Raw genomic sequence first — 23,851 nt, 5'->3', positions numbered from 1 at the left:
GGGGATGGAAATGTTTTCTGTCCTTGGAGGGGAGGTGATAAGATCAGCGAGAGTTTGGACTTCATTTTTCCCCTGTGAAGGGAGAAGGTGGTAGAGCCTGAGGTCTGATGCGAAAGAAGTCGTTGCAAAGAGTGGACTCACCAAGTTTAATTAGAGAAACAAAAGGATTACTTGAGAGATTTCCAACTGGTAGTTTGAGCTGGAAGAATGCATTCTAGGACCTGAAAACTGTGCATTAAATATGGCATCTAGTTTCATGAAAATTAAAGTATACACAAAACAACAGCTGATGCAAGTTAAAATGGTACTTGAAATTGTACACATTGCAAGTTTGAGGGCAGTGTGAAATAAGGCTTCTTTCCCTTTAAAACTATGCAGATAGGCTGTTAGAGGCTCCCGATATCCCATCCAATGTTTTCCCTGTTGTCCTGATCAACCAGCGAACCCACCAGAGGAACCCACTTGGATTTCACCTTCTCTTTTGATGCTCTTATTATCCTTGGAAATCTCGCAGTGTGATGTGATTTATGAAAAGTTTTGACCCCTCTTTCAGATTAACGTCATTGTCATTTTATGTAACTAACCGCCATATTTGTATGTTGAATTTCCAAAAGTTGGCATTTCTATGGCATGTTTTGTGACTTAAATAGTTGGAGGGAAGATGTTTTAGACTTGCATTTTAATTTTCTTTTACTTAGGTTACTATTACTTGGTATTCCTTTAATCCCTACCATTTTTGTGAAGATAGTGGTTGCATTATCTCATTCCACTCATTGTCGGGAGCTCTCATCCAGTATGTATTTTCTTTCTCTGGAACAACCCTCACAGACTCCTCTTACCAGTCTATTGGTCATCAACAATACAGGTGAGAAATAGGGATTAAATCTACTCTTGGTTTTTATCATCAAAGATCTTTTGAAACACAAACCCGAGCAGCAAAAAAGACCTATATTAAAAATAGCTTGAGAGGCAAGGGGGAGAAGCGGTGTGTGTGTCCAGAGCTTGCTTTGTTTTCAAATTAAGGAAATTGATAACATGTTTTCAAACCAAGAAAAGTAATGGACATAATGGATAATATCAAATTACCTTCATCTCATGAAGATGTCTTGAACGGGTCCCTCGTACAGTAAATATCACTGCAGAGTTGGCCACATACAACAGGTTAGATAATGAGTAGGACCGATTTGTACCATCAGTAGAACAAGCCTAGCTTAGGAGGTTTGTATTTTGTGTATAGTATTTGTAGCTACAAACATTACAGACATCTGGCAGAGTTTATAAAAATCGCTAATAAAAAGTTTTATTTCTGTGAGAATTGCAAATCTAGCCCTCAGGAATAAATCCTTTTCCCTTCATAAAAGTACAAAATCCGCGAACATATTTCTGAAAGGAGTCTGTTGCACTCAAGACAGTAGACCACATTTCATTGTCCCAGCATCGGAATTAATCTCAGGATATTCTCAGAGAGTGAAGGTCCTTATCATGTTATCCTGGGCATTCCTTAACATGAGGAGACATCTTTGCTATTTTAAAGCTTAGACGTTGGTTTCCTTGATGTTATTCTGCCTTCCTTCGTTGATTACATTAGGATCAAATATTGAAGACTTTATGCAGGCACTGAAGCGTCAGGATATACTTCTGGAAGTAGATGATTTTAGAAATAGAAATGGCTCCGATGATCCTTCCTACAATGGAGCCATCATAGTGTCTGGTGACCGGAAGGTATGTTTGCATCCACGTACTGTTGAATCATGAATGGGGTCTTGCCACCTTCTAATACTTGAGATCTATAGAGAAGCAACTCAACTCTTGAGTCCTTGTTGAGTTAAAGTATGAAATTGTAATCCTTTAAAGAGCACACGTTTCTATCTCTTAAAGGGATCATCTTTTATTCGTGATTTGTTTTTTATTTTTTAAAGTTTATTTATTTTGAGAGGATGGGGGGAGGGCCACAGAGAGGGAGAGCAAGAAAATTCCCAAGTAGTCTCCACATTGTCCGCACAGAGTCCTATGTGGGGCTTGAACTCATTCACTGCGGGATCATGACCTGAGCCAAAACCAAGAGTCAGAAGCTTAACCAGCTGAGCTACCCAGGCACCGTTATTAATGATTTTATTTGTTATAAAAGCAATGCATGTTTTGCAACAGCATGGATAGATCTTGAGGGCATTAGGCTAAGTGAAACAAAACAGATAGAGAAAGGCCAATACTATGTGGTATCACTTATAAGTAGAAAAAAAAAAGTCAAACTCCTAGAAGCAGAAAGTAGAAAAGTGGTTGCCAGGGGCTAAGGGTGGGGAAAATAGGGATAGGCTGGTAAAAGCGTATAAGCCTTCAGCTATAAGATAAATTAGTCTTGGGGCGCTTCAGTGGCTCAGTCAGTTGGGCGTCCGACTTCGACTTCAGCTCAGGTCATGATCTCACGTTTTGTGGGTTCCAGCCCCGCGTCAGGCTCTGTGCTGACAGCTCAGAGCCTGGAGCCTGCTTCAGATTCTGTGTCTCCCTCTCTCTCTGCCCCTCTCCCACTTGTACTCTGTCTCTCTCTCTCTCAAAAATAAATGAACATAAAAAAAAGATAAATAAGGTTTGAAGACCTAATGTGTAATGTGGAAACTATAGTTGATAACACTGTAAGGTATGATTGTAATTTGCTGAGTGGAACTTAAATGTTCATATATATTATATATAAGTGTTCATACATATAATATATATGCACACACATATACATTTGAGGTGATGGAAATGTTAACTAGATGGGAGGAATCTTTTCACAATATATATGTATGTCAAATCATTGTGAACTACATTTTAAGTAGATTAAAATGTTGTTTGTCAATTACACCTCCATAAAGCAGAAAAAAAGCAACTCATTTTTAATAGGGAAATTAAAACATTACTGGGATATGTAATACAGAAGGGAAAATTCTCTAAATAATTTCATTTCTTTATTTTCCCATATTATATTTCTAACTGTTGTTTGGCAAATGTCTTCTACACACTTTTCCTTTATAAAAATACATTATTTTTAGAACAATCTCATATTCTAAGACATATTTCCTAAATTGGAATTGTATTAGAGGGCCCTGAAACTCTTTCTGTCACATAAAATATAAATCGTTGACATCCTTTCATGTTAGTGAATGTTCATCTATTTCATTTACAGAATAAGTCATTTGGATTACCAAAATAATGCATTCTTACAACAATTCAAAAAGATTGAAGTGTCAAAGAAAAACTAATAGTCTCCTTCTCACCCTAATTCCACCCTGGTCCTTTATAAGTTGTACAGAAAGTATGATTGCTTTAAGAATTTAAAACTTATATTTGTGTGTCTTTTTTTTTTTTTTTTTTTTAAGGATTACAGATTTTCAGTTGTGTGTAATACCAAGAGAATGACTTGTTTTCCTGTTCTTATGGGAATTGTTAGCAATGCCCTTCTTGGAATTTTTAACTTTACCGAACTTATTAAAACAGAGAGAAGCACATTTCCTTTTGTAAGTACAGTATTCACTTATATAAGAGACTATTTAATGAGGGATAAAGGGGGAGAACTCTATAGCTTACCACCTGAGTTTGAGTCCTGTTTCTGCTATTTATTAGGAACTTTCTTAGCCATTCCTTGCTTTACTGTCTTCATCTATAAAATGGGGAATATAATTGTATCTACTATATATAGTTATTGTGAGGATTAAATCCGTTTCCTCAGTGCCTAGAACAGAAGCCTGACCTTTTTCATTCATTCTACAAATATTTCTTGAGTGTCTACCTGATACTTAGAGACTCGTTTTATCACTGGCCTCATCCTTCCAGTCTAACATCTTATCTAATCGGGGTGTTTGGGTGGCTCAGGTGTTTGAATGTCTGACTCTTGATTTCTGCCCAGGTCATGATCTCATGGTTCGTGGGGTCGAACCTGCATCGTGCTGTCGGCACAGAGCCTGCTTGGGATGCTCTGTCTCCCTCTCTCTCTGCTGCTCCCCTGCTTGCATGAGTGCTCTCTCAAACTAAATAAATGCATTGAAAAAAATAAAATAAAATCTTGTCTATTCAAAATTATCCACAGCTCCCCAAGACATAGAACATTAAAAGAGCCAAGATCCAAAGACACTGAAAACTGTAAAATAATAGAGAAAAATAATAGGTCTGTTAAAGAATCTGTGTTGAATAACTCTTCACACTTTACTAGGTACCTAATACATAGTTTCTAAAATCAGTGAATGAATGGACTTGCTTAGAAATCTAGAACACTTACAAAGCTTCAAATACAAATCCTTAATCTTACATCACTTCTCCCTAGGGGAGTTTATTGAGTATGTGATATACATTGATTAAAGCAAGTGTAGAAAGTATACACCACATCCACCCTCAGCCCCCAATCCTGTGGTATCTCACTGGGGTCCAGGCTTCCTCCACCAGGCATGCCTCCTCCTGGGTCCTCCCTCCCCCCAACACCACAGTGCTGCCTCCTAGAATGCTTCCACCTGGGATACCCCCCAGCCATGCCCCCACCACCTGTGCCTCCTGGAGCTGGCCCACCATCAGCAGGAACCCCAGGGGCTGGACATCCTGGGCATGGACACTCACGTCCTCACCCATTCCCACCAGGTGGGATGCCCCATCCAAGGGTGTCTCAGATGCAGCCAGCCCACCGTGGTCTTTATGGCTTAGGACACCCCCATGCTGGGCCCCCAGGCTCTGGGGGCGGGGGACAGCCACCATCCCGATGGCCACCTGGAGTGCCTCATCCCGGACCTATTCCAAAGGGCATGCCCCCTCAAGGGCCTCCGTTTGGATCTCCCATGGGTCACCCAGGTCCTATGCCCCCACCTGGGATGCGTGGACCTACTCCAGTGATACCTCCTCGTGGATATACTGAGCCTCCGCAACCCCCACCCAGTGGCTACCAGTGGGGGCCCCTCCCTCCATCCAGACCCACCCCCCGGCCTCCAGTTCCCCCTGGTGGCCCACTTCAAGGCCCTCTTCCTCAGTGATTTCTCATTCTCTTGCCTCCTGTTCTATTTTCCCGATATTTTTTCAATTACTTGCACCAGTCACAGTTGCTGTAGCTCCCTAGAGCTAAGGCACTAATCCTTCTTAGGCCGTTTTTTTTTTTAATTTTATTTTTTTTCACATTTGGTTTTTTTTTTTTTTAATGTTTTTTTTTTTTTTGGGGGGGGGGGGCGGGGAGAGCAAGAACAAGTGGGGGAGGGGCAGAGAGAGAATCCCAAGCAAGCTCCTCGCTGCCAGCACAGAGCCCAGTGTGGGGCTTGAACTCACCAAGCATTGGTCCTAAGTGTTTTGCAAATGCACAGAGAAAATAAAACTAAACTCCTTGTTTAAGGGGGGAAAATGTGGAGAGTACATAGACGGATAGATCACACTGAAATTTATGAGAATATACAATCCAACTCTAAAATTATGATTATTTAACAGTTCTGTGGTGTTTTCTCTATCATTTTATTTTATTTTATTTTATTTTTTTGAAGTTTACTTACTTATTTTAAGAGAGAGAGAGAGCACAAGCACAGCCCATGATTCCTGGCTTGAACTCATGAACCATGAGATCATGACCTGAGCCACATCAAGAGTTGGATGCTCAACTGACTGAGCCACCCAGGCGCCCCATTTTTTTCTCTTTCGTTTTAAATTCTGAAGTGTCCTTTTGGGTCTTGGCTCTTTTCTGTTTTGTGTCTTATGAGATACAGTGCAGTTTTTGATTATATACGATTTTAATAACTGTCCTCAGCCTTCAAGTAATTCCTAACAGGTGTGTTTAATTATTGTAGATAAAAAAGGGAAACATGGAGGAAATTGGGTGAATGTTTACAAGTATATGCATAGTGGTTGTAGAGAATGAAATTTTTATAGTAAGAAATTAATATAATGGCACCTCTAGTTTTTTTTGCCTATGAAATAAGGCCGTTTCTGTACTCTTTTTTTCTTTTTTCCCAGTCCATTGTTATAACAGTAATACATTACCCTGTCTGGAAAACAACTTAGATTTATAGTAAGACCCTTCCATGCCTTAAAGATTAATTTAAATATTTCTAGATGTCCAAAAGTGTTTTACGCAGGAAAGATTTGCCCTCCTCTAATTATATTTCGCAGGTAGGGACAAGAACAGCTTCAAGTTCAAGAGTTTTAGAGGCTATTATCTATAATTCATCTACTTGGAAGTAGGGAACCGGAATAAGCAGTCTCTCTGCTTCAGAGACTATCAGTGCAGCTCCAAAGAGTATATGTCTTTGCTTAACAATTACTAGATGTAAATATGAAAAAGAACCTGCTCACAATCTCTGGATACATGCCTATGAATTCAGATTTTGAATTTCTGTTGATATCGTGCAGTTCCTGGGAATGGAGCCTGCTATTTAGGGTAGCAAAACATGGCCACTTCTGCCTGTGTTTGCTTGTTTTTTTTTTTTTTTTTTTAATGTTTATTTACTTTTGAGAGAGAGCACGAATGAGGGAGAGGCAGAGAGAGAGGAGGACAGAGGATCGGAAGAAGCGGGCTCTGCGCTGACAGCAGACAGCCCAGCAGTCATAAACTGTGAGATCACGACCCGAGCCAAAGTCAGACACTTAACTGACTGAGCCACCCAGGTACCCCTGTCTGTGTTTGCTTCTTAAATTGGGTATATGCTTCCATTCTGAAGTTCTCACTATCTCATATCTTACGACTATGTTTGATTGCATGATATGTAACAATTTCAATAGCTTACAGGTGTGTTTTGAACTTCCAGAATGGCGTCTTAGTGGAATTTGGTTTTGTGAATGGGCCTTTATTTTTGCTGGTCCTTGCAAACTGCCTTTCTCCTTACATTGGCATGAGCAGCCTCAGCGATCGCAAAGTAAGAGGGGGTGTGGGAGGGGAGGAGGACAAAGATGATTTTCTCTGACTTCAAAAATTAGAATTTCACTGCTGTATACACACAGGATAGTTCTTCAAGAAAAATGTGTCTACACATAAATTATGTCGTTGTTCTAGTCTCATTATAGATTCTGTCAAATGGTTAATCACAATGTCAAAGGAGTCAGAAAATTCACTATTCAACACCATGAAATTGCCTCACCTTTAAGGGAATCCTACTGAATCAACTCTAGAGGTGAAAGTGTGGTGCTTCTTGACCGTGTGTTGTTATTTCACAGTTCCAAAAGGAATGTGTGTGTGTGTTTTTTTAAATAGAGCGTCCAATGTAAGATACACCATGTTTCTGAACTTTTAACAACACTTTTGTAAATCAAGCTTTAAAATTTTATGTTATCATCATTTTCATTTATCTAAGAGTAAATTTATCAAAGAGTAAATCAACTCTACAAATAATCCAGACTTTTCCTGTTGAGCCAATGGCTGTATATTCCCATATTGGACATCAGATACTTAGAGACATACCCTTCTGCAGTCACAGTGACACGGTGTTTCTCTGGGACGGTATTAGTTGCCTGAGGCCTGATTACCTAGACCTGGGTTAGAAAGTTACTGAAGCTCAGATTCACTATATAAAATAATACAGACAAAAAAAATTACAACATGCTATTTCTAAAATGTATTAAAAGTTTGTATTTTCGCATAAACAAAATACCTTTTCGACCCAACATTTCAAACCCTTCTGTATCCCTTCTGTTTCTTTATCAGCAAAAAACTCAGTCTCAGTTATGGATTTCAGGCCTGTGTCCTTCGGCATACTGGATTGGACAGGCTCTTGTGGACATTCCATTATACTGCTCGATTCTTCTTTCGGTGTATTTAATTAACTGCCTCACGGTTTTGGAAGTCAGATTCCCACTGGTGCTCATGTTTGCTCTTGTAAGTGATCATTTTTTTCACCAGGCCAAAATATAATAGAAACAAACATTCACTTCCATTAGCGTTGTATCGTTAACGAAAGGCGTGTGTGAGAAAATGGCCTTACACAGCCTTATGATCTCATTATCTCCCTGTTCCCCGTCCCATACGTGACCTGCCATCTCTAATCTTGCCACTAAATATATTGTTTGTAGGTGGTTTGCATAGTTGGTTGTGCAGCTTCTCTTATATTCTTCACGTATGTGATTTCATTCATCTTTTGCAAGAGAAGAAAAAATAATGGCCTTTGGTGTCTCGGGTTTCTTATTGTAAGTATCTATGCATACATATGCACATTTATATTAAATTTTTTTAAAGCTTATTTTTAAGAATTCATAGTTAAGTATAAATACTTAAAAATTTTAAGATGTTTATTTACTTTTGACTGAGAGAGAGAGAGAGAGAGAGAGAGAGAGAGAGAGAGAGAATGACTGGGGGAGGGGCAGACAGAGAGGGAGACACAGAATGTGAAGCAGGCTCCAGGCTCTGAGCTGTCAGCACAGAGCCCAATGCGGGGCTCGAAGTCACAAACCATGAGATCATGGCCTGAGCCAAAGTGAGGTGCCCAACCAACTGAGCCATGCAGGCTCCCCTAAATACGTTACTTAGAAGAGAATGGAATCACTTCTTTTGTACCTCCATTACTGCTGGACTGTGTTCATGGTTTCAGTATTTCTTGTTCATTTTCTCTCTCCTATTTCCATCTGTTCTTTGAGGTTTCTCTTTTATATCTCTGTTTCTTTGGAGAGAACCAAAATATCTGTAGAAACCCTGGCAGGGCTCACCTGAAAGACTAGATCACTTGGGACAGTCCCCTCATTTTACAGAGTGGGAAGAACTTAAAAGAATCACACCTGAACCCAAGCCTCTCAACTCAGTGTAGTTTTTCTCCTGAATAATTCTACTTATTAAAAAAAAAAAAAAGTGTGATAGGTGACCATATTGACTAGTAATGTAATCAAACAAATAAACATGGAAAAGTTTGATTAATAAATAAAAACATTTATTACATTAGGCACTCTGCTGTATTCTCTTCCCTATGCCTTGTTGACATCTTGAGCAGGTATCATAGATTTCTGACCATTTCAGATAGTAAAATAGCTCATTAAGATTCACTTAAAAGGCCAGCCAAGTCCAAATCATAGCTTTAATCTCAAAAGCTCCATCCCCAACCCCACTTCAGGCATGCCCTTAGTTTGGGGACCAGTGGTGAGAAAGGGAGCAGGGTCTACCCTTTTAATTTTTCTATTTGCTTCTGGGTTTCCCCTTCTCCTGTATGTGGGGACAGGGCAGAGGGTTTAGGGTAAAGAGAGCCAAGATCTTACTTCTTTGGGGCTGGTACAGTCACAGTGGCTGGTCTTTGTTGGTAATATCCAAAGGTTTGGATTTAGTGTGGACGGGAATGTCACAAATACAGCCAGTTGGAGAATTCAGTATGCCGGCAGAGATCGTAAAGGCTATTGAATTGCTTCTTAGTCTCTAAGTATCCTCCTTGCAGTACCCAATCATATCATTCGTTGGGTTGATTTTATAAGTGCTTGTGCTACAATAGTCAAATGCCGTAACAAGGTAACGCCTCCTTAACTATTGGAATTAGTCCTTGATCTGTTTGGTTTTTCTCCCCTTATTCATCCCAATATAAAGGTAGGGTTGTCTGTTTCATCCTCTCATTTAATCAGTTTTTGCTTTATATATTTTGAGACTACAGGTGACCCTTGAACAACATGGGAGTTAGGGGAACCAGCCCTCTGCATGGTCGCGATTATGCGTGTAACTTTTGACTCCCCCCCAGATGTATACTGTTGACTGGAAGGCTTACCGATAACATAAGCAGTCAATTAACACATATTATTATGTTATCTGTATTACCTACTGTATTCTCACAACAAAGCAACCTAGAGAAAAAAATAGTATTAAGAAAATCATAAGGAAGAGAAAATACATTTCCAGGACTGCATTTATTGAACAAAAAGTGCATGTATACATGGGCCTGCACATGTTCAAACCCGTATTTTATTTGATCATTCAAGTCTGGAATCATTAGGTAGTGGCCCTATTTATTCTCATAATGGCTTTTGGTCATAAAGTCGATATGTCAGATATTAATATAGGTGTACCAGATTTCTTTTATTTAGCTTTTGCCTGGTAAATCGTTTTGCCACGGGTTTACTTTCAACCTTTGGGTGTCATGCTTTCGTGTCTGTTTGTTGCCAACTGAATATAGTTGGATTTTATTTGTTGTCATTTTTAAATTCAATCTGACAATCTATGCGTTTAATTTAATGAATTTCTTGTGATTGTTTATACACTTCAATTTGGTGATATCATTTTTTACCTCATGGCTTTGTATTTGTGATGTGCATTATGTGGTGGCTTATAGATGGCCATCATCTCTCAGAGACTTCCTATGATCTTGTGTGTGTGTGTGTGTGTGTGTGTGTGTGTGTGTGTGTCTAAATTTCCTCTTATTAGGACAATAGTTACATTGGATTAGGGCGCACCTCCATGACGTCTTTAATCTTAATGACCTCTTTAAGGATCCCATCTCCAAATACAATCATGTTCTACTGGGCTTAGAACTTCAATATGTGAATTTGACGGGACAAAACTCAGCCCATAATATCCTTGATTTTCTTTTCCCCATCCCAAACTTAATGGAGCCTAAAGTTAATCAATATCCTAATTACTTCCAACACTGTATTTTGGAGACTTTATTATCAATAATTGCTCACCCTACTTACATGATATTCTCTAGTGTTTGGCTCTCTCATTTTTAATCTCATAAATAAACATTATTATTTTAAGAAGTTAAAAAATATTTGTAGACACTTTTTGTTGACCATTTGTCCACCATTCACACATGTAACTTTGTCTTTTTATTCTCATTAGAGCCATTTTTCACTCTCATTCTTAAAAGTTAATTTTACTGCATATAAATTTCTTGGCTGACAATTATTTTCTCTTATCACCTAAATTCACTAACCTCTTGCTGACCTTTTTGCTATTGAGATGTATTGCTGTCTGCCATTCCTTTGTAGAGGATTCGTCTTCGACTACTTTTAAGGTCTTTGACTTTCGCACCTTTAATTTCATTACATTGTTTCTAGGTGTGGATTTCTTTGTATTTAACATTTTTTTCAAATGAATTTTGCCATCTGAATCTGTGAATTCATTTGTCAGTTCCAGGAATTTCTCTGCCAGCACCTCTTTAAATATTACCTCTCTTATGAAAGTGCGAATAAAATATTTATTTTTTGCTCCCTGGACTCTACTGAGATAGTATTAGTGTTATTCTCAGTCTGTTCTCCACATCTCTTAGCATTTTGCTCAAACTTTCTATGTCCTTGTCCTGCTGCATTCTGGGAAATGCTTCAGACTCTCCTTCCAATTCACTTATTTTTTGATTCAGCTATTTCTGAGTTACGCTTAATCTTTGATCAACTTATTAAAATTTCAACTTTGTTTTCTAAAACGATTTGGCTCTATTTCAGATATGTCCAGCGGTTTCTCATGATCTCTTGTTACTTGTTTTTGTGTTCTTTATTCCACACTTGATTTACTTATACATTTAATTAAAATAATATTTGTACTTGTTCTTTGACAATGATAACAGTCTTCAAATAGTTATAATCTGTTGTTGGTTGTCCCCCCCCCAAACGCCCCCCCCCCCCCCCCCAGCCACTTGTGGCTGGCTGCTTTGTATACTTGAATGTTTGTTTGTTTGTTTGTTTATTTATTTATTTATTTTAGCTGGGTGCACATATTTAGTTGACCTTTAAGTATTGAACTCTCAGGATCTTATACTGGGGATATTTTCATCCTAGAAGAATTTTCAATTACTTTTGCAAGAAGTACAGTGTAGAGCCCATGTAGGGCATTCATCATCTTAGAGCGTCATGCCTTAATATGGGGGTTGCAAGGAATAGCCCTAAAGAGGGTTATTTATTCTATACTTATTCTATCGAGGGTATTTGGAGGGAAGGACCTCTCAATCCCTGAACTGGAATGCACATTTGTTCCCTGGTCGCTCAGATGTAGTGTTTACTTAATAGTCCAAGTTAGGTTTCAGACTTTGTGTTTCCTGTCAAAGAATTCTCTCGCTTTTTTCCCCAAGACTAGCAGTGTATTTAAAGGACATGTGTTTTAGATGGCACAGGTAAGGTCTTTCAGGATATCTATTCTTCTATATTTCTACAGGTAGAAGTCCACAGCTAACTTTTAAAACTTCAGTTTTTGGGGCACCTGGGTGGCTCAGTCGGTTAAGTGGCCAACTTCGGCTCAGGTCATGATCTCGCGGTCTGTGAGTTCAAGCCCCGCGTCTGGCTCTGTGCTGACAGCTCAGAGCCTGGAGCCTGTTTCCGATTCTGTGTCTCCCTCTAGCTGACCCTCCCCTGTTCATGCTCTGTCTCTCTCTGTCTCAAAAATAAATAAAAACGTTAAAAAAAAATTTTTAAAAACTTCAGTTTTTTACAGCAGTGAATATAGAATCCAGTTTATAGCAGATGGAAGAATAAATATAGAATGGGGAAGTAGAAATAGGAAGTGTTTTACAACTCCTTTAAATGTAATGTTGTTGGTATTGTTTGCCAGAGGAAAGATCCAATGAAAGGATTCTTTTTATTTTTCTGATGTTTGGGACAAGATAGATGAGATAATTAGTGCATTAAGGGAATAAGAGAAGAGAGGTAGGGTTGTCAAAGATAAGTTATTTAATTGCATTTTTAGAATTAGAAGGTTTAACTTCAGTTTTTTATAACTGAAGATATATTGCTGCATACTTTGTTACAGCAGAACCTTTATTACTTATAAATGGCATGAACAGTAAATCTTCAAGGAGATTCTGATACAAGGTTATAAAATAAACTAGTGAACCTGTTTCTGTTGATATTGCTTTTTCCTCCAGAAAATGTTTCTGGTGCTTGTGGAGGAAACATTATTTATATGCGTTTTTGTTCTATCATCTGTTTCATATGTATCATGGCAGCCGACGTCATGTCCACTGACTTGATGTAAGGCCGGTTATCTTCCTATAAAAGTATAGCGGTTAAGAGTTTGGGCTCTAGAGCCAGACAGCCCCCGGTTTGAATCCTTGACCTAGCACTGAATAGCTGTAAGACGCTGGGCAAGTCAATTCATTTATCTGACCCTCGGAAAATATATATAATAACCATAATACTTTAAAGGGTTAGGACTGACTGTTTCAAAGCACATTGACCATCACAGTGCTAGTCAACTGCTCATCAAAGTCCTTGGTAAACAGTAAATGCTCAGTAACAGCTTCTAGCCTCTTCTTGTCTTTCACCCTCTTTTATTCCTACAACTGTAGTAACTACAATACCACTCCACAAAGTGATCTGCATAAATTGAACCCTTAATGTGTATCTTTTTTGGGACTCCTGGGTGGCCCAGGTGGTTGAGCATCCGACTTTGGCTCAGGTCACATCTTGCTCACATATCTTGTGCTGACAGCTCGGAGCCTGGAACCCGTTTCGGATTCTGTGTCTCCCTCTCTCTCTGCCCTTCCCCTGCTTGTGTTCCGTCTCTCTCTCTCAAAAATAAATAAACATTTAAAAAATTTTTAAATATGTATCTTTTTTGATTATTTGATGAATAAAAACATAAAGATAGAAATCCTCCTGCCTTTCCAATATTCATTCATTCATTCATTCTTTCATTGATATTTATTGCATTTCTCTGTTACAAAGTGCCAGACACTTTGCTCGAGCAAAACAATCTTTGCAATCAGAGGATTTATAAGGAATATGTAAAAGAAAGTGATTCTTATTCAAACCAAACCAAATCCTTCTTCAGAATGCCCCATGGATCTGTGGCGAAAGGAGAACTTGATCCAGGGAGTCCACTTAGGAAACCACCAAAGTAGTCTGACTTGGGAATATGGGCTGCCATGTATGGTGCTGTCCATATTATTTTTCTCTGAGGATTTTGTTTTGAGTATACTTGACACAAAACGTTACATTGGTTTCAGGTGAACAACATAGTGAGTCCACAAGTTAACGCGTTATGCTATGCTCTCAAGGGTAGCTACCCTCTGTCACCATACATCGCTATTGCCTTACCATTGACTACATTTCTTCTGCTGTGCGTTTTATCCCCTTGACTTATTCATTCCTCCCAGGATGTTTTCAACCTTTCACTATTCCTACCTTAGTGTCAAAATGGATAATTTTCATATCTTTCCTATTGCTTACATATGGCAATAAATACCTCAACGTTTATTTTGTCCTTTTCTCTTTTAAGATTCCAAGTCATATCATTAGTTAATTCTAAATTATACGTTGGTGCTAAAAGCATATGAGGATTTTTGGTGATGAACAGGGTAAATAATGTAATATCCCTTTCTTTTATTGTTACTCTCTATCCATATCAGATAGTGCAAAATCTTCTAGATATTTAAAAGATATTTATCTTTTAGATATTATAAACTTGTGTTTCAGTTGTAATGATAGTTTCTTGCTTCCTAAAGAGGAAAACCTAGCAATATTGCTATATATAAAGTGAAAATGAGAATATCTCCTAGGAAAACAGATTATTCATTTAAAAAGCTTAAAATATTATGTACGACTGAGAAAATTAAAATACCTATGGATATTTTTCTTCTAGATTTCAATATTTTTACTCATCATCCAATCATCAGCCAAACCTGAAGACCCCAGTTTAATTCTATGCATGATTTCAATACCTTTCTACACTTTAATTAGATTTTTCATACTTTTTATGGAGGTAAGCAATATTACCTACTGTGTGACTGGCCTTAACCATGTAGCCCATTAATGAAATCTTTGCCCAGTGTTGAAACAAGTATAAAATTTAGGAGTTATTCGATGCTGGTAAGTTCTGAAACTAAGATTGCAAAACTGAATAAAGTTGATGACTGTGCTTGAGTCCCTTTTCCTAAATATCAGATCACATGGGAGATGTGACATATTGCGCTCTTTGATTGCATGCCACTTAGTGTCAATAAATTGCTTTGGAGATGTGATTGGTAAGGAAAGGAAATCATGTTGCTACAAAGCACTTCTGGGGGAAACCAAGCACTGCTGAGAATTTGGGGGCAACTGTTGATAAATGTCATCTACATCACAGTTCTGGACTTTATCACTCCCACTATAAAGAAATTTGCAAGTGCACTCCTTTTGTTTTTAATGTTTCTTTATTTATTCTGAGAGAGAGAGAGAGAGAAAGCACATGCACACATGAATGGGGGAGGGGCAGAGAGAGAGGGGGAGAGAGAGAATCCCAAGCAGGCTCCCAACATGGGGCTCAATCCCACAAACCATAAGGTCATGACCTGAGCTGAAATCAAGAGTCAAACACTTAACCAACTGAAACACCCAGGCGCCCTGTGCAAGCACACTTCTTAATGAGCACCATGTGATGTATGAAACTATTGAATCACTGTATTGTACTCCTGAAACTAATATAACACTGTCTGTTAACTAACTCAAATTAAAATAAAAACTTAGAGGCACCTGGGTGGCTCAGTTGGTTAAGTGCCCAGCCCTTGATTTCAGCTCAGGTCATGATCTCACACTTCATGAGATGGACCCCACATTAGGCTCTGTGCTGGCAGCGTGGATCCTGCTTGGGATTCTCTCTCCCTCTCTCTCTACCCCTCCACCATGGTACATGTGTATGCTCTCTCTCTCTCTCTAAATAAATAAATAAATAAATATAAATAAACATTTAATAAAATAGAATAAAATAAAAACTTAAATAAAAAATTTAAAAATCATTAATGCTAAATACTATTTTTTTTAATTTTTTTTTTACCATTTATTTATGTTTTTGAGACAGAGAGAGACAGAGCATGAACGGGGGAGGGTCAGAGAGAGAGGGAGACACAGAAGCTGAAACAGGCTCCAGGCTCTGAGCTGTGGGCACAGAGCCCGATGTGAGGCTCGAACTCACAGACCATGAGTTCATGACCTGAGCCGGAGTGGGATGTGCAACCGACTGAGCCACCCAGGCGCCCCATTAAATAGTATTTTTAATAGGAGGCAGCTAAAAAATATTCATCTGAAGAACGAATCAGAATTGCAAAACTATAGTCAAGGGTATTTTATTATAAAATATCTATTATAAAAAGATTGAAATAATGTTTGCTCTTAGAAGGTAATATATGTATTCTGCCAAGCCCAGGATCTCACATAGTGTGGACACTCACTAAATGGTAGTAATTTTTAAAACATCCCTTTTAGCATTTATTGGCAGAAAAAATATTAGATTCTTCTGAGAACATTCACTTTTAGTAAAAAGAATAATGAGAATTATATACTCCCTCTCGTTTACCTATCTTATGGAACTGAGGGAAATGCAAAACTAAATGTGGTGCTTGGGGCGCCTGGGTGGCTCAGTCGGTTGAGCGTCCGGCTTCGGCTCAGGTCATGATCTCATGGTTGGTGAGTTCGAGCCCCACGTCGAGCCCCACGTGGAGCCCCACGTCAGGCCCTGTGCTGACAGCTCAGAGCCTGGAGCCTGCTGTGGATTCTGTGTGTGTCTCTCTCTCTGCCCCTCCCTTGCTCATGCTCTTCCCTATCTCTCCAAAGTAAATAAACATTAAAAAAAAAAAAATTAAAAAAAAAAAACTAAATGTGGTGCTTAACTTCAATAATTATCTTATTCTAAGACTTAACACATCTATTTCTAGGTATTTTACAATTGTGAAAAAAATACCTATTTCTAGGTATTTTACAATTGTGAAAAGTCGTATTCTAAGACTTAACACGTCTATTTCTAGCTATTTTGCAAAACAGCTCCCGCTATTTGGGGTTTAACATTCTGATCAGTGTCAGCTGGCTTTTAGAAGGAGGTGAGGATAATGATGACAGAACTGTAACCAGGGAGAACACTGCAAGGCCTCTCAGTACTGAGAATGTTCATAGATGTTAGCATACATCGAACAAAATATGTAATATTTATGTGTCAAAAATAAAATCAGTCTAGATGAAAAAATAGAATAAGAAATCTGCCAATCCCTACCACATACAATTGGAAGGCAGAAGGTGTTGGAGATTACAACCAAGGAAGGATGTCAGCTCATCAACAGACTTTAGTAACAGAGAACAAATTCAAGTTCAACGTTTGCATATTTAGTGCACAAATTTTATATGCATCAAGCAGAGGAAACTTCATTTAACTCTTGTGTTTCTTCAACAGGTATTTTATGTGTATGTGAGAAACTCGGAAAGTGTGAATGATGAAATAAAGGAAGGCAATCAGAGCATTCTCTTAACAATCTTAATAGTAAGAAAAATTTTCTACCTGAATGTGTATTGCCTAGGATTCGTAACTGTGTAATACACCTAGTTTTATTTAAATAACGGCAAATTTAAGTATCCTAAAAATACTCGCTCTTGCTATATTCTATTATATTCTACATTCAAATATAATGACAGTAAAACATAAGGATATTTTTCTATATGGAATCAATGACAGTATAATATACACCAGAAATACTAAAGGCTTGGTTGCTGTTCAGAAATACTAAAGGCTTGGTTGCTGTTATTTTTTTTTTAATTTTTTAAGTGTTTATTTTTGAGAGAGAGAGAGAGAGAGAGAGCACAAATGGGGGAGGGGCAGAAAGGGAGGGATGCAAAGAATCCGAAGCAGGCTCCAGGCTCTGAGCTGTCAGCACAAAGCCCAACCCGAGGCTCAGACTCACGAACCGTGAGATCATGACCTGAGCCGAAGCTGGACTGTTAACCAACTGAGCCACCCAGGCACCCCAGCTTGGTTGCTATTCTTACACATTATTGACATGATATGTATCCAAAGACAATTTGGATTGCCTGTGGTGATTTATAAAGAATGCTATATGGCCAAAAATCATTTAAGTATGGATGAAAAAATAAACTAATTTGAATAATGAAAAACAAAGGTGAAAAATTAAGTGGAATTTTATACTGGGAAAAGATACTGAGATAGAATATAAGTGTTATTTCTGTGCATATGGTAACTGAGGCAGAAAAGGGAAACAAAATGGATTACAGACCTCTTTTTTCTCTTTCATGGCAGAAGAATAGTTTCTTGAAGGAGAAAGTTTCCCAAGTTTTTATAAATTTATAAAATTATATCCATTTCCACATGAGTCTTTGTATACTGAACATGTATCTTTCCTATTTTCTAAATATATGCAGAGATGTTACATATTCAATTATTTTTTAATTGACCACTAACAAATCCTAAAGTTATACAGTTGTTTGGTTAAGACATATATTCATTAAAATGTGCAGCTCTGGGTGACACAACACAGAAACCCTGGGACCTAATGCTGTTACTGCATTGTTTATGATTTTACTTGGAAACATCTTAGTACTTAACGATGAAGCATTCTATTAACTGTGTAAAGTATTACTCGATCCCTAGTTTACTAGAGGTTTTAGTCTTTGTTTGCTTATGTATTTATCAAGAGTGAATCTTGAATCTTATCAAAGGTTGTGTGTATCAAGAATAATCAAATAGTTTTACTAAATCTATTAAGATAATTAATGGATTTTATTTCATATTTCATATTTAAGAAATCTGTCCCTCTCTGAGGTTACTTAAAATTCTTTGATGTTGTCCTCTAAAAGACTTATATTTTCTTACCCATTTATGTCTTCAGTCACTCACACTTGATTTTATTTCTGTGTTGTGAGGGAAGGGTCCTATTTCATTTCTGTCTTTAAAGATACTCGGTTGTCCAGAACTATTTATTGAAAAGCCTGTGCCATTCCATTGATATTCAGGGATGCCTCTGTTCATATATAAAATGCCCATGTATACAGGGTCTGTTTCTGGGATATCTATTCCAATTTGTATGCTTCTGCCAAATTCTTTGGATAGCTACTAGTTTGGTAGTGCTTTTAACTAAATTCCAGGCTTGGGGGCCTGAATGGCTCAGTTGGTTGAGCATCTGATTCTTGATTTCGGCTCAGGTCGTGATCCCAGGGTCGTGGGATCGAGCCCTGCATTGAGCCCTGCATCAGGTTCCACACGGAGCAGGGAGCCTGCTTAAGAGTCTCTCTCTCCCTCTGCCCCTCTCCCCGGCTCATGCTCTTGCTCTCTAAAGTAAATAAAAATAAAGATTAATTAATTAGTTAATTAATTCCAGGCTTGAGGTGTTTTGGACCATTCAGATGATGTGAATTTGGGCTACAAATATGTGTAAAAGCTGGCTTCTCATTCTGTTTCACTCCCCGTGGTTGACACTCAAGGCAATTATCTTACAAACCTCCTGGGTGTTCTTCATGTCCTTCCCTAAGAGTAAAACCCTTTGAGACCCGTGCTTTATTAGTGAAAAGACCACCTATTCTACTCCTTGCTTGGAAGAAAACTCTAGAGTTGTGTACTTTCTCCTGTCTTCTTCTCCTGGACGTGCCATGAAATCTGAAGTTTGAAAACTAACTCCAGGAGCAGAGATGCTTTGATGTCAAGCCTACCCCCTACATCCACTGAGATCGGGCTTAAAAAGCCCTTACTATCTTTTTTCTTTTTAATTGATTATTTTTGAGAGAGATGGTGAGCTGGGGAGGGGCAGAGAGAGGGGGAATCCCAAGCAGGCTCTGCAGTGTCGATGCAGAGCCCAAAGTGGGGCTTGAACTCATGAAACCCTGAGATCATGACCTGAGCCAAAACCAAGAGTCTGATGCTTCACAGACTGAGCCACCCAGGGAGCCCAAAAGTTCTTATATCTTTAAAAAAATGTCCCTACTATCTCATCAGCTTTTCTGTGTGTGTGTGTGTGTGTGTGTGTGTGTGTGTGTGTGTGTGTGTGTGTGTTTTAATTTAATGCAGGACTTTTAGGGTTTTTCCTGCTCCCCTATTGGAAGGGTTGGTTTGGATAAACTCCTGTCCGAAGTATTTTGTAAGATTTTTGTCAAATTTGTAAGAAAATGATCAAATCTTCCATAAGGAAAGGCAAATATTGTTCACTGAATCTGAATCCCATGATGATGCTAATTCTAATGTTCCTTCTTTACTTTTTAGCCATACCTTCAGAGTATCATTTTCCTTTTTGTCATAAGGTGTCTAGAAATGAAGTATGGACAAAAAACAATGAGGAAAGACCCAGTCTTCAGGTCAGGAGAACATTTCTTAACATCTGAGTATAATTTAAATATTTAATGTTTGTGACAGTACATTTAACATCAATTTATTATGATAGATGTACTAGTCAGTTCTTAGCAGGGCAAACTGGACATCGTTATTCTGGGGAAAAAATAAAAACCAAACCAACCCCAAACCACATTAGATTGAATGCAGGCATGCATAATTTCTAAGTCCTGGGTCTTAACAGATTTTAGGCAAGTTGAGTTTTGTTTGTTCCGTGCCTGTCTGTTAGCAGTGGGAAAGCACCAAAGTTTGTTTTTCTCCTGCCAAGAGCAAGTATCAGTCCCCGAAGAGGAGACGTGAGAATGAGCTGGTGCGTTCAGTATGTGGGTGGACCGTTTTGGAAAGAGAAGAGAAGCCAGTTCTGGTGATCACTGATGGTGTAATGTGAGCACAATGTGGATGAGGCAGACGGGGAACACTGATGAGTGTGCATCTGAGGGAATTTAGAGAGCCCGTTGACAGATGGAATAGAAGGTCTTAAAGACAATAATCAAAGAAAATATTTCAAGGGACTTGGCTACCTACAGAAGGAATCTTGTTGGTAGTAAATCACTTTTTTTTCTCTTAAAGCTAAGGATAGTCACTTAAGTATAGAGGCTTACGTACGTTCTCTTGATAAGGTGGTACAGCTAGAATCGAATGGTACGTTATTTCATTTTCTCTGTAGGATCTCCTCAAGAAGTAGGGAAAATCATCCAAACCCAGAAGAGCCAGAAGAAGAAGATGAGAATGTCCAAGCTGAAAGAGCGAGAACAGCAAATGCACTCACTACTCTGAACCCGGATGAGGTGACAAGTGTCTTGACCCTTCACAAAACTCTGAGCTCGGTAGCTTGTCCTGGAGAGCTGAACTCCTGGTTTTTCTTTTCGCAGCTTGGTTTTGTTTCTGTGACATTGCATGTGTATGTCATATTTAAATTGCATCTTTTGCAGTACGCATCTTATCATGACTCCTCTAGTTTTCTCTTCTTCGGTTTTTTGTGGGTCTTCACCGGCCACGTCTTCATGCGTCACTGCAATTCAACACATTCGCCGATATTTTTATCAACCTTAACAAAAGTTCGCATCTTCTGCAAGACTTGCAGTTTCATTTTGCCTCATCTCGAATTGTGACATTAGTAACGGTAATCAGCAGGTGAATTTACACCTAGTTCATTTCAATAAGAGATGAACCAGAGGGGCGCCTGGGTGGCTCAGTCAGTTAAGCGACCAACTTCAGCTCAGGTCCTGATCTCACAGCTAGTGAGTTCAAACCCCGCATAGGGCTCTGTGCTGACAGCGCAGAGCCTGGAGCCTGCTTCGGTTTCTGTGCCTCCCTCTCTCTCTGCCCCTCCCCTGCTCACGCTCTGTCTTTCTCTGTCTCAAAAATAAATAAACAAAAAAAATTTTTTTAAAGAAATCAACTAGAAATTAGTGCCAAGGGCATAACGCAAACATGAATTTGATTAGGAATGGGTTTTCTCCGTGGTTGATAAAGTAATCTTCATTCATGAACATACATTTAGGCATTTCATTTGAAAGAAAGAGGCTGAATTATCACTGTCACAAAATCTGGTTAGATTCATAGCCTAGGGCATGAAAGATAAAACATGAATGCACAAAATATCTGAAATTTAATGGGAAAATCATGCTTTGTCATGTTTTCCAGAAACCACTCGTAGTGGCAAGCTGTTTACACAAGGAATATAAAGAGAAAAAGGAACATTGCTTTTCCACAAGAAAGAGGAAAATAGCTGTTAGAAACATCTCATTCTGCGTTAACAAAGGTTTGGATAACGTTCCCTTTATTAGAATGTTCCTTATTATTTAGGTTTGGGGCTATGAAAAGGGGGAAAATTTCCATTCTTTGAGACTCTTCGCCTATCTTGGTTAACAGATAATTATAAAGATACTTGACATGTTGGCAGAGAAACAATTTCTGTTTCAAAATCATGTCCCAGTTCAAATGGTGAGAAACCCCATCTTGGATCAGGAAGACGAAACCATTCTACTATAAATCCAAAGTCTTTCCATTCACACTGCAATATAGAAAATTACAAAGGGGTTGTTGGAAGATGTTCTTTTGTTCCGAAATATTACTAAGCTAAGTGAATTTAGGCTGGTCAAACTTTGAAGTACAAATCATATCGTCAATGACGACTCTGTCTTCCAGGTGAAGTGTTGGGGTTGCTGGGACACAATGGAGCCGGTAAAAGCACTTCTATTAAAATGGTAGCAGGAGACACAAAGCCAACTGCAGGAACGGTACGTGACAAGCTCATTGCCAGGGGAAATTTCATTTGCAGTGTCAATATCGTCCTCATATTGTTCTTTCAGCAGATCAAATGATTTTTTAGAAAATGAATAAATAGATGATTTATTATAATTATATATAACTATATTTAATTATAATTAATTATTTATTTATAATTATAAGTATAAATATAAATTTTTATAATTCATTTTTATATTATATTATATATTATTTATATTATATTATATATATTTATATTATATTATATATATTATATTATATCATTATATATTATATATAATATATATTATATTATATTATATATTATTTATAATAAATTATAATTTTATTATAATTTATAATTATTTATTAATTAATTATTAATTAATATGTTAATATATAATATTATATTATATATTTTATTATATTAATATAATATATAATATATTAATTAATATATTATATATAATATATTAATATTTATAATAATATAATATAATATATATTCCATTATATATAATATATAACGCTATAATATATAATATATAATGGAATGTATATTTAATATAATATATATGTAATATAATATATTCCTTTACTTATAATATATATAATATATAATGGAATATATATTTAATATAATATATGTATTATAATATATATTATAGAATATATAATTTATTATATATAATACACAATGTAATATATAATATAATATGTGATATGCATAATGTAATATATAATATAATATATAATTTATTATATATAATATACAATGTAATATATAATATATAATGTAGTATATAATATATCTAGTATAATATGATATATATTCCATTATATAATATATAATGCTATAATATATATCATATAATGCATTATATATTTAATATAATATATGTAATATAATATTATATATATTCCATTATATATATTATAGCATTATATATATTATATATAATGGAATATATATAATGGAATATGTATCTAATCTAATCTAATCTAATCTAATATATATTCCATTATATATATTCCATTATATATATAATACATATAATGATACAGTATATATAATTTTATATATATATATATATATATATATCATTCATCTGTCCTTTCTTCTTTACCCATTCATCTATCAATGGATACTTGGATTGCTTCCACATCTTGGCTATTGTCCATAATGCTGCAATAAACATGGAGGGAGGTGTATATCTTTTTGAATTAGTATTATTGTTTTCTTTGGTTAAATACCCAGTAGTGAAATTACTGGATCATATGATAATTCTGTTTTTCATTTTTTGAGGAGCCACTTTTATCTCCTTCAGTAGAGGGAGGATTGGAGCCAAAGCTGGATGCGGATCTGACTTTCCCTGTTCGATGCAGGTGGTTTTAGAAGGCTACAGAACATCTCCAAGGCAACCGGAAGATGACACCGTCAAGTTCTTGGGGTACTGTCCTCAGGAGAACGCACTGTGGCCGGGTCTTACGGGGAAAGACCACCTGGAGCTGTACGCAGCAGTGAAAGGAATGAGCAAACAGGAGGCTGCTCTGAGTACTTCTCGGTACAGAAGGAAGCTTTGTGGAGGGAAGACGGGAGGAACATGTCATTTCCTGATTAAATATGGAAAGGAGATCATAAACAAGATCTTTTAATTT

General features: G+C 37.3%; 1 protein-coding gene across 4 annotated transcripts in view; it reads left to right on the top strand.

Annotated features, from left to right (window-relative positions):
* Positions 1–23,851, top strand: part of ABCA10 (ATP binding cassette subfamily A member 10) — a 68,604-nt gene that overhangs the window by 38,381 nt on the left and 6,372 nt on the right. For 3 of the 4 annotated variants that reach the window (XM_040452220.1, XM_040452221.1, XM_040452223.1), the window contains 13 exons: positions 699–865; positions 1,589–1,722; positions 3,357–3,494; positions 6,744–6,851; positions 7,637–7,807; positions 8,002–8,115; positions 14,468–14,587; positions 17,024–17,110; positions 19,835–19,926; positions 20,628–20,748; positions 21,608–21,725; positions 22,112–22,203; positions 23,579–23,757. In XM_040452220.1, coding sequence (XP_040308154.1) covers positions 699–865; positions 1,589–1,722; positions 3,357–3,494; positions 6,744–6,851; positions 7,637–7,807; positions 8,002–8,115; positions 14,468–14,587; positions 17,024–17,110; positions 19,835–19,926; positions 20,628–20,748; positions 21,608–21,725; positions 22,112–22,203; positions 23,579–23,757 — 1,641 coding nt within the window. The remainder of the gene's footprint in view (positions 1–698; positions 866–1,588; positions 1,723–3,356; positions 3,495–6,743; positions 6,852–7,636; positions 7,808–8,001; positions 8,116–14,467; positions 14,588–17,023; positions 17,111–19,834; positions 19,927–20,627; positions 20,749–21,607; positions 21,726–22,111; positions 22,204–23,578; positions 23,758–23,851) is intronic. The other variant, XM_040452222.1, reaches the window with a different exon arrangement.

This window comes from Herpailurus yagouaroundi, unplaced genomic scaffold (assembly GCF_014898765.1).
Source record: "Herpailurus yagouaroundi ecotype Mexico unplaced genomic scaffold, PumYag 206, whole genome shotgun sequence".
Lineage (NCBI taxonomy): Eukaryota > Metazoa > Chordata > Mammalia > Carnivora > Felidae > Herpailurus > Herpailurus yagouaroundi.
This window is presented reverse-complemented; position numbering and strand designations above follow the sequence as displayed.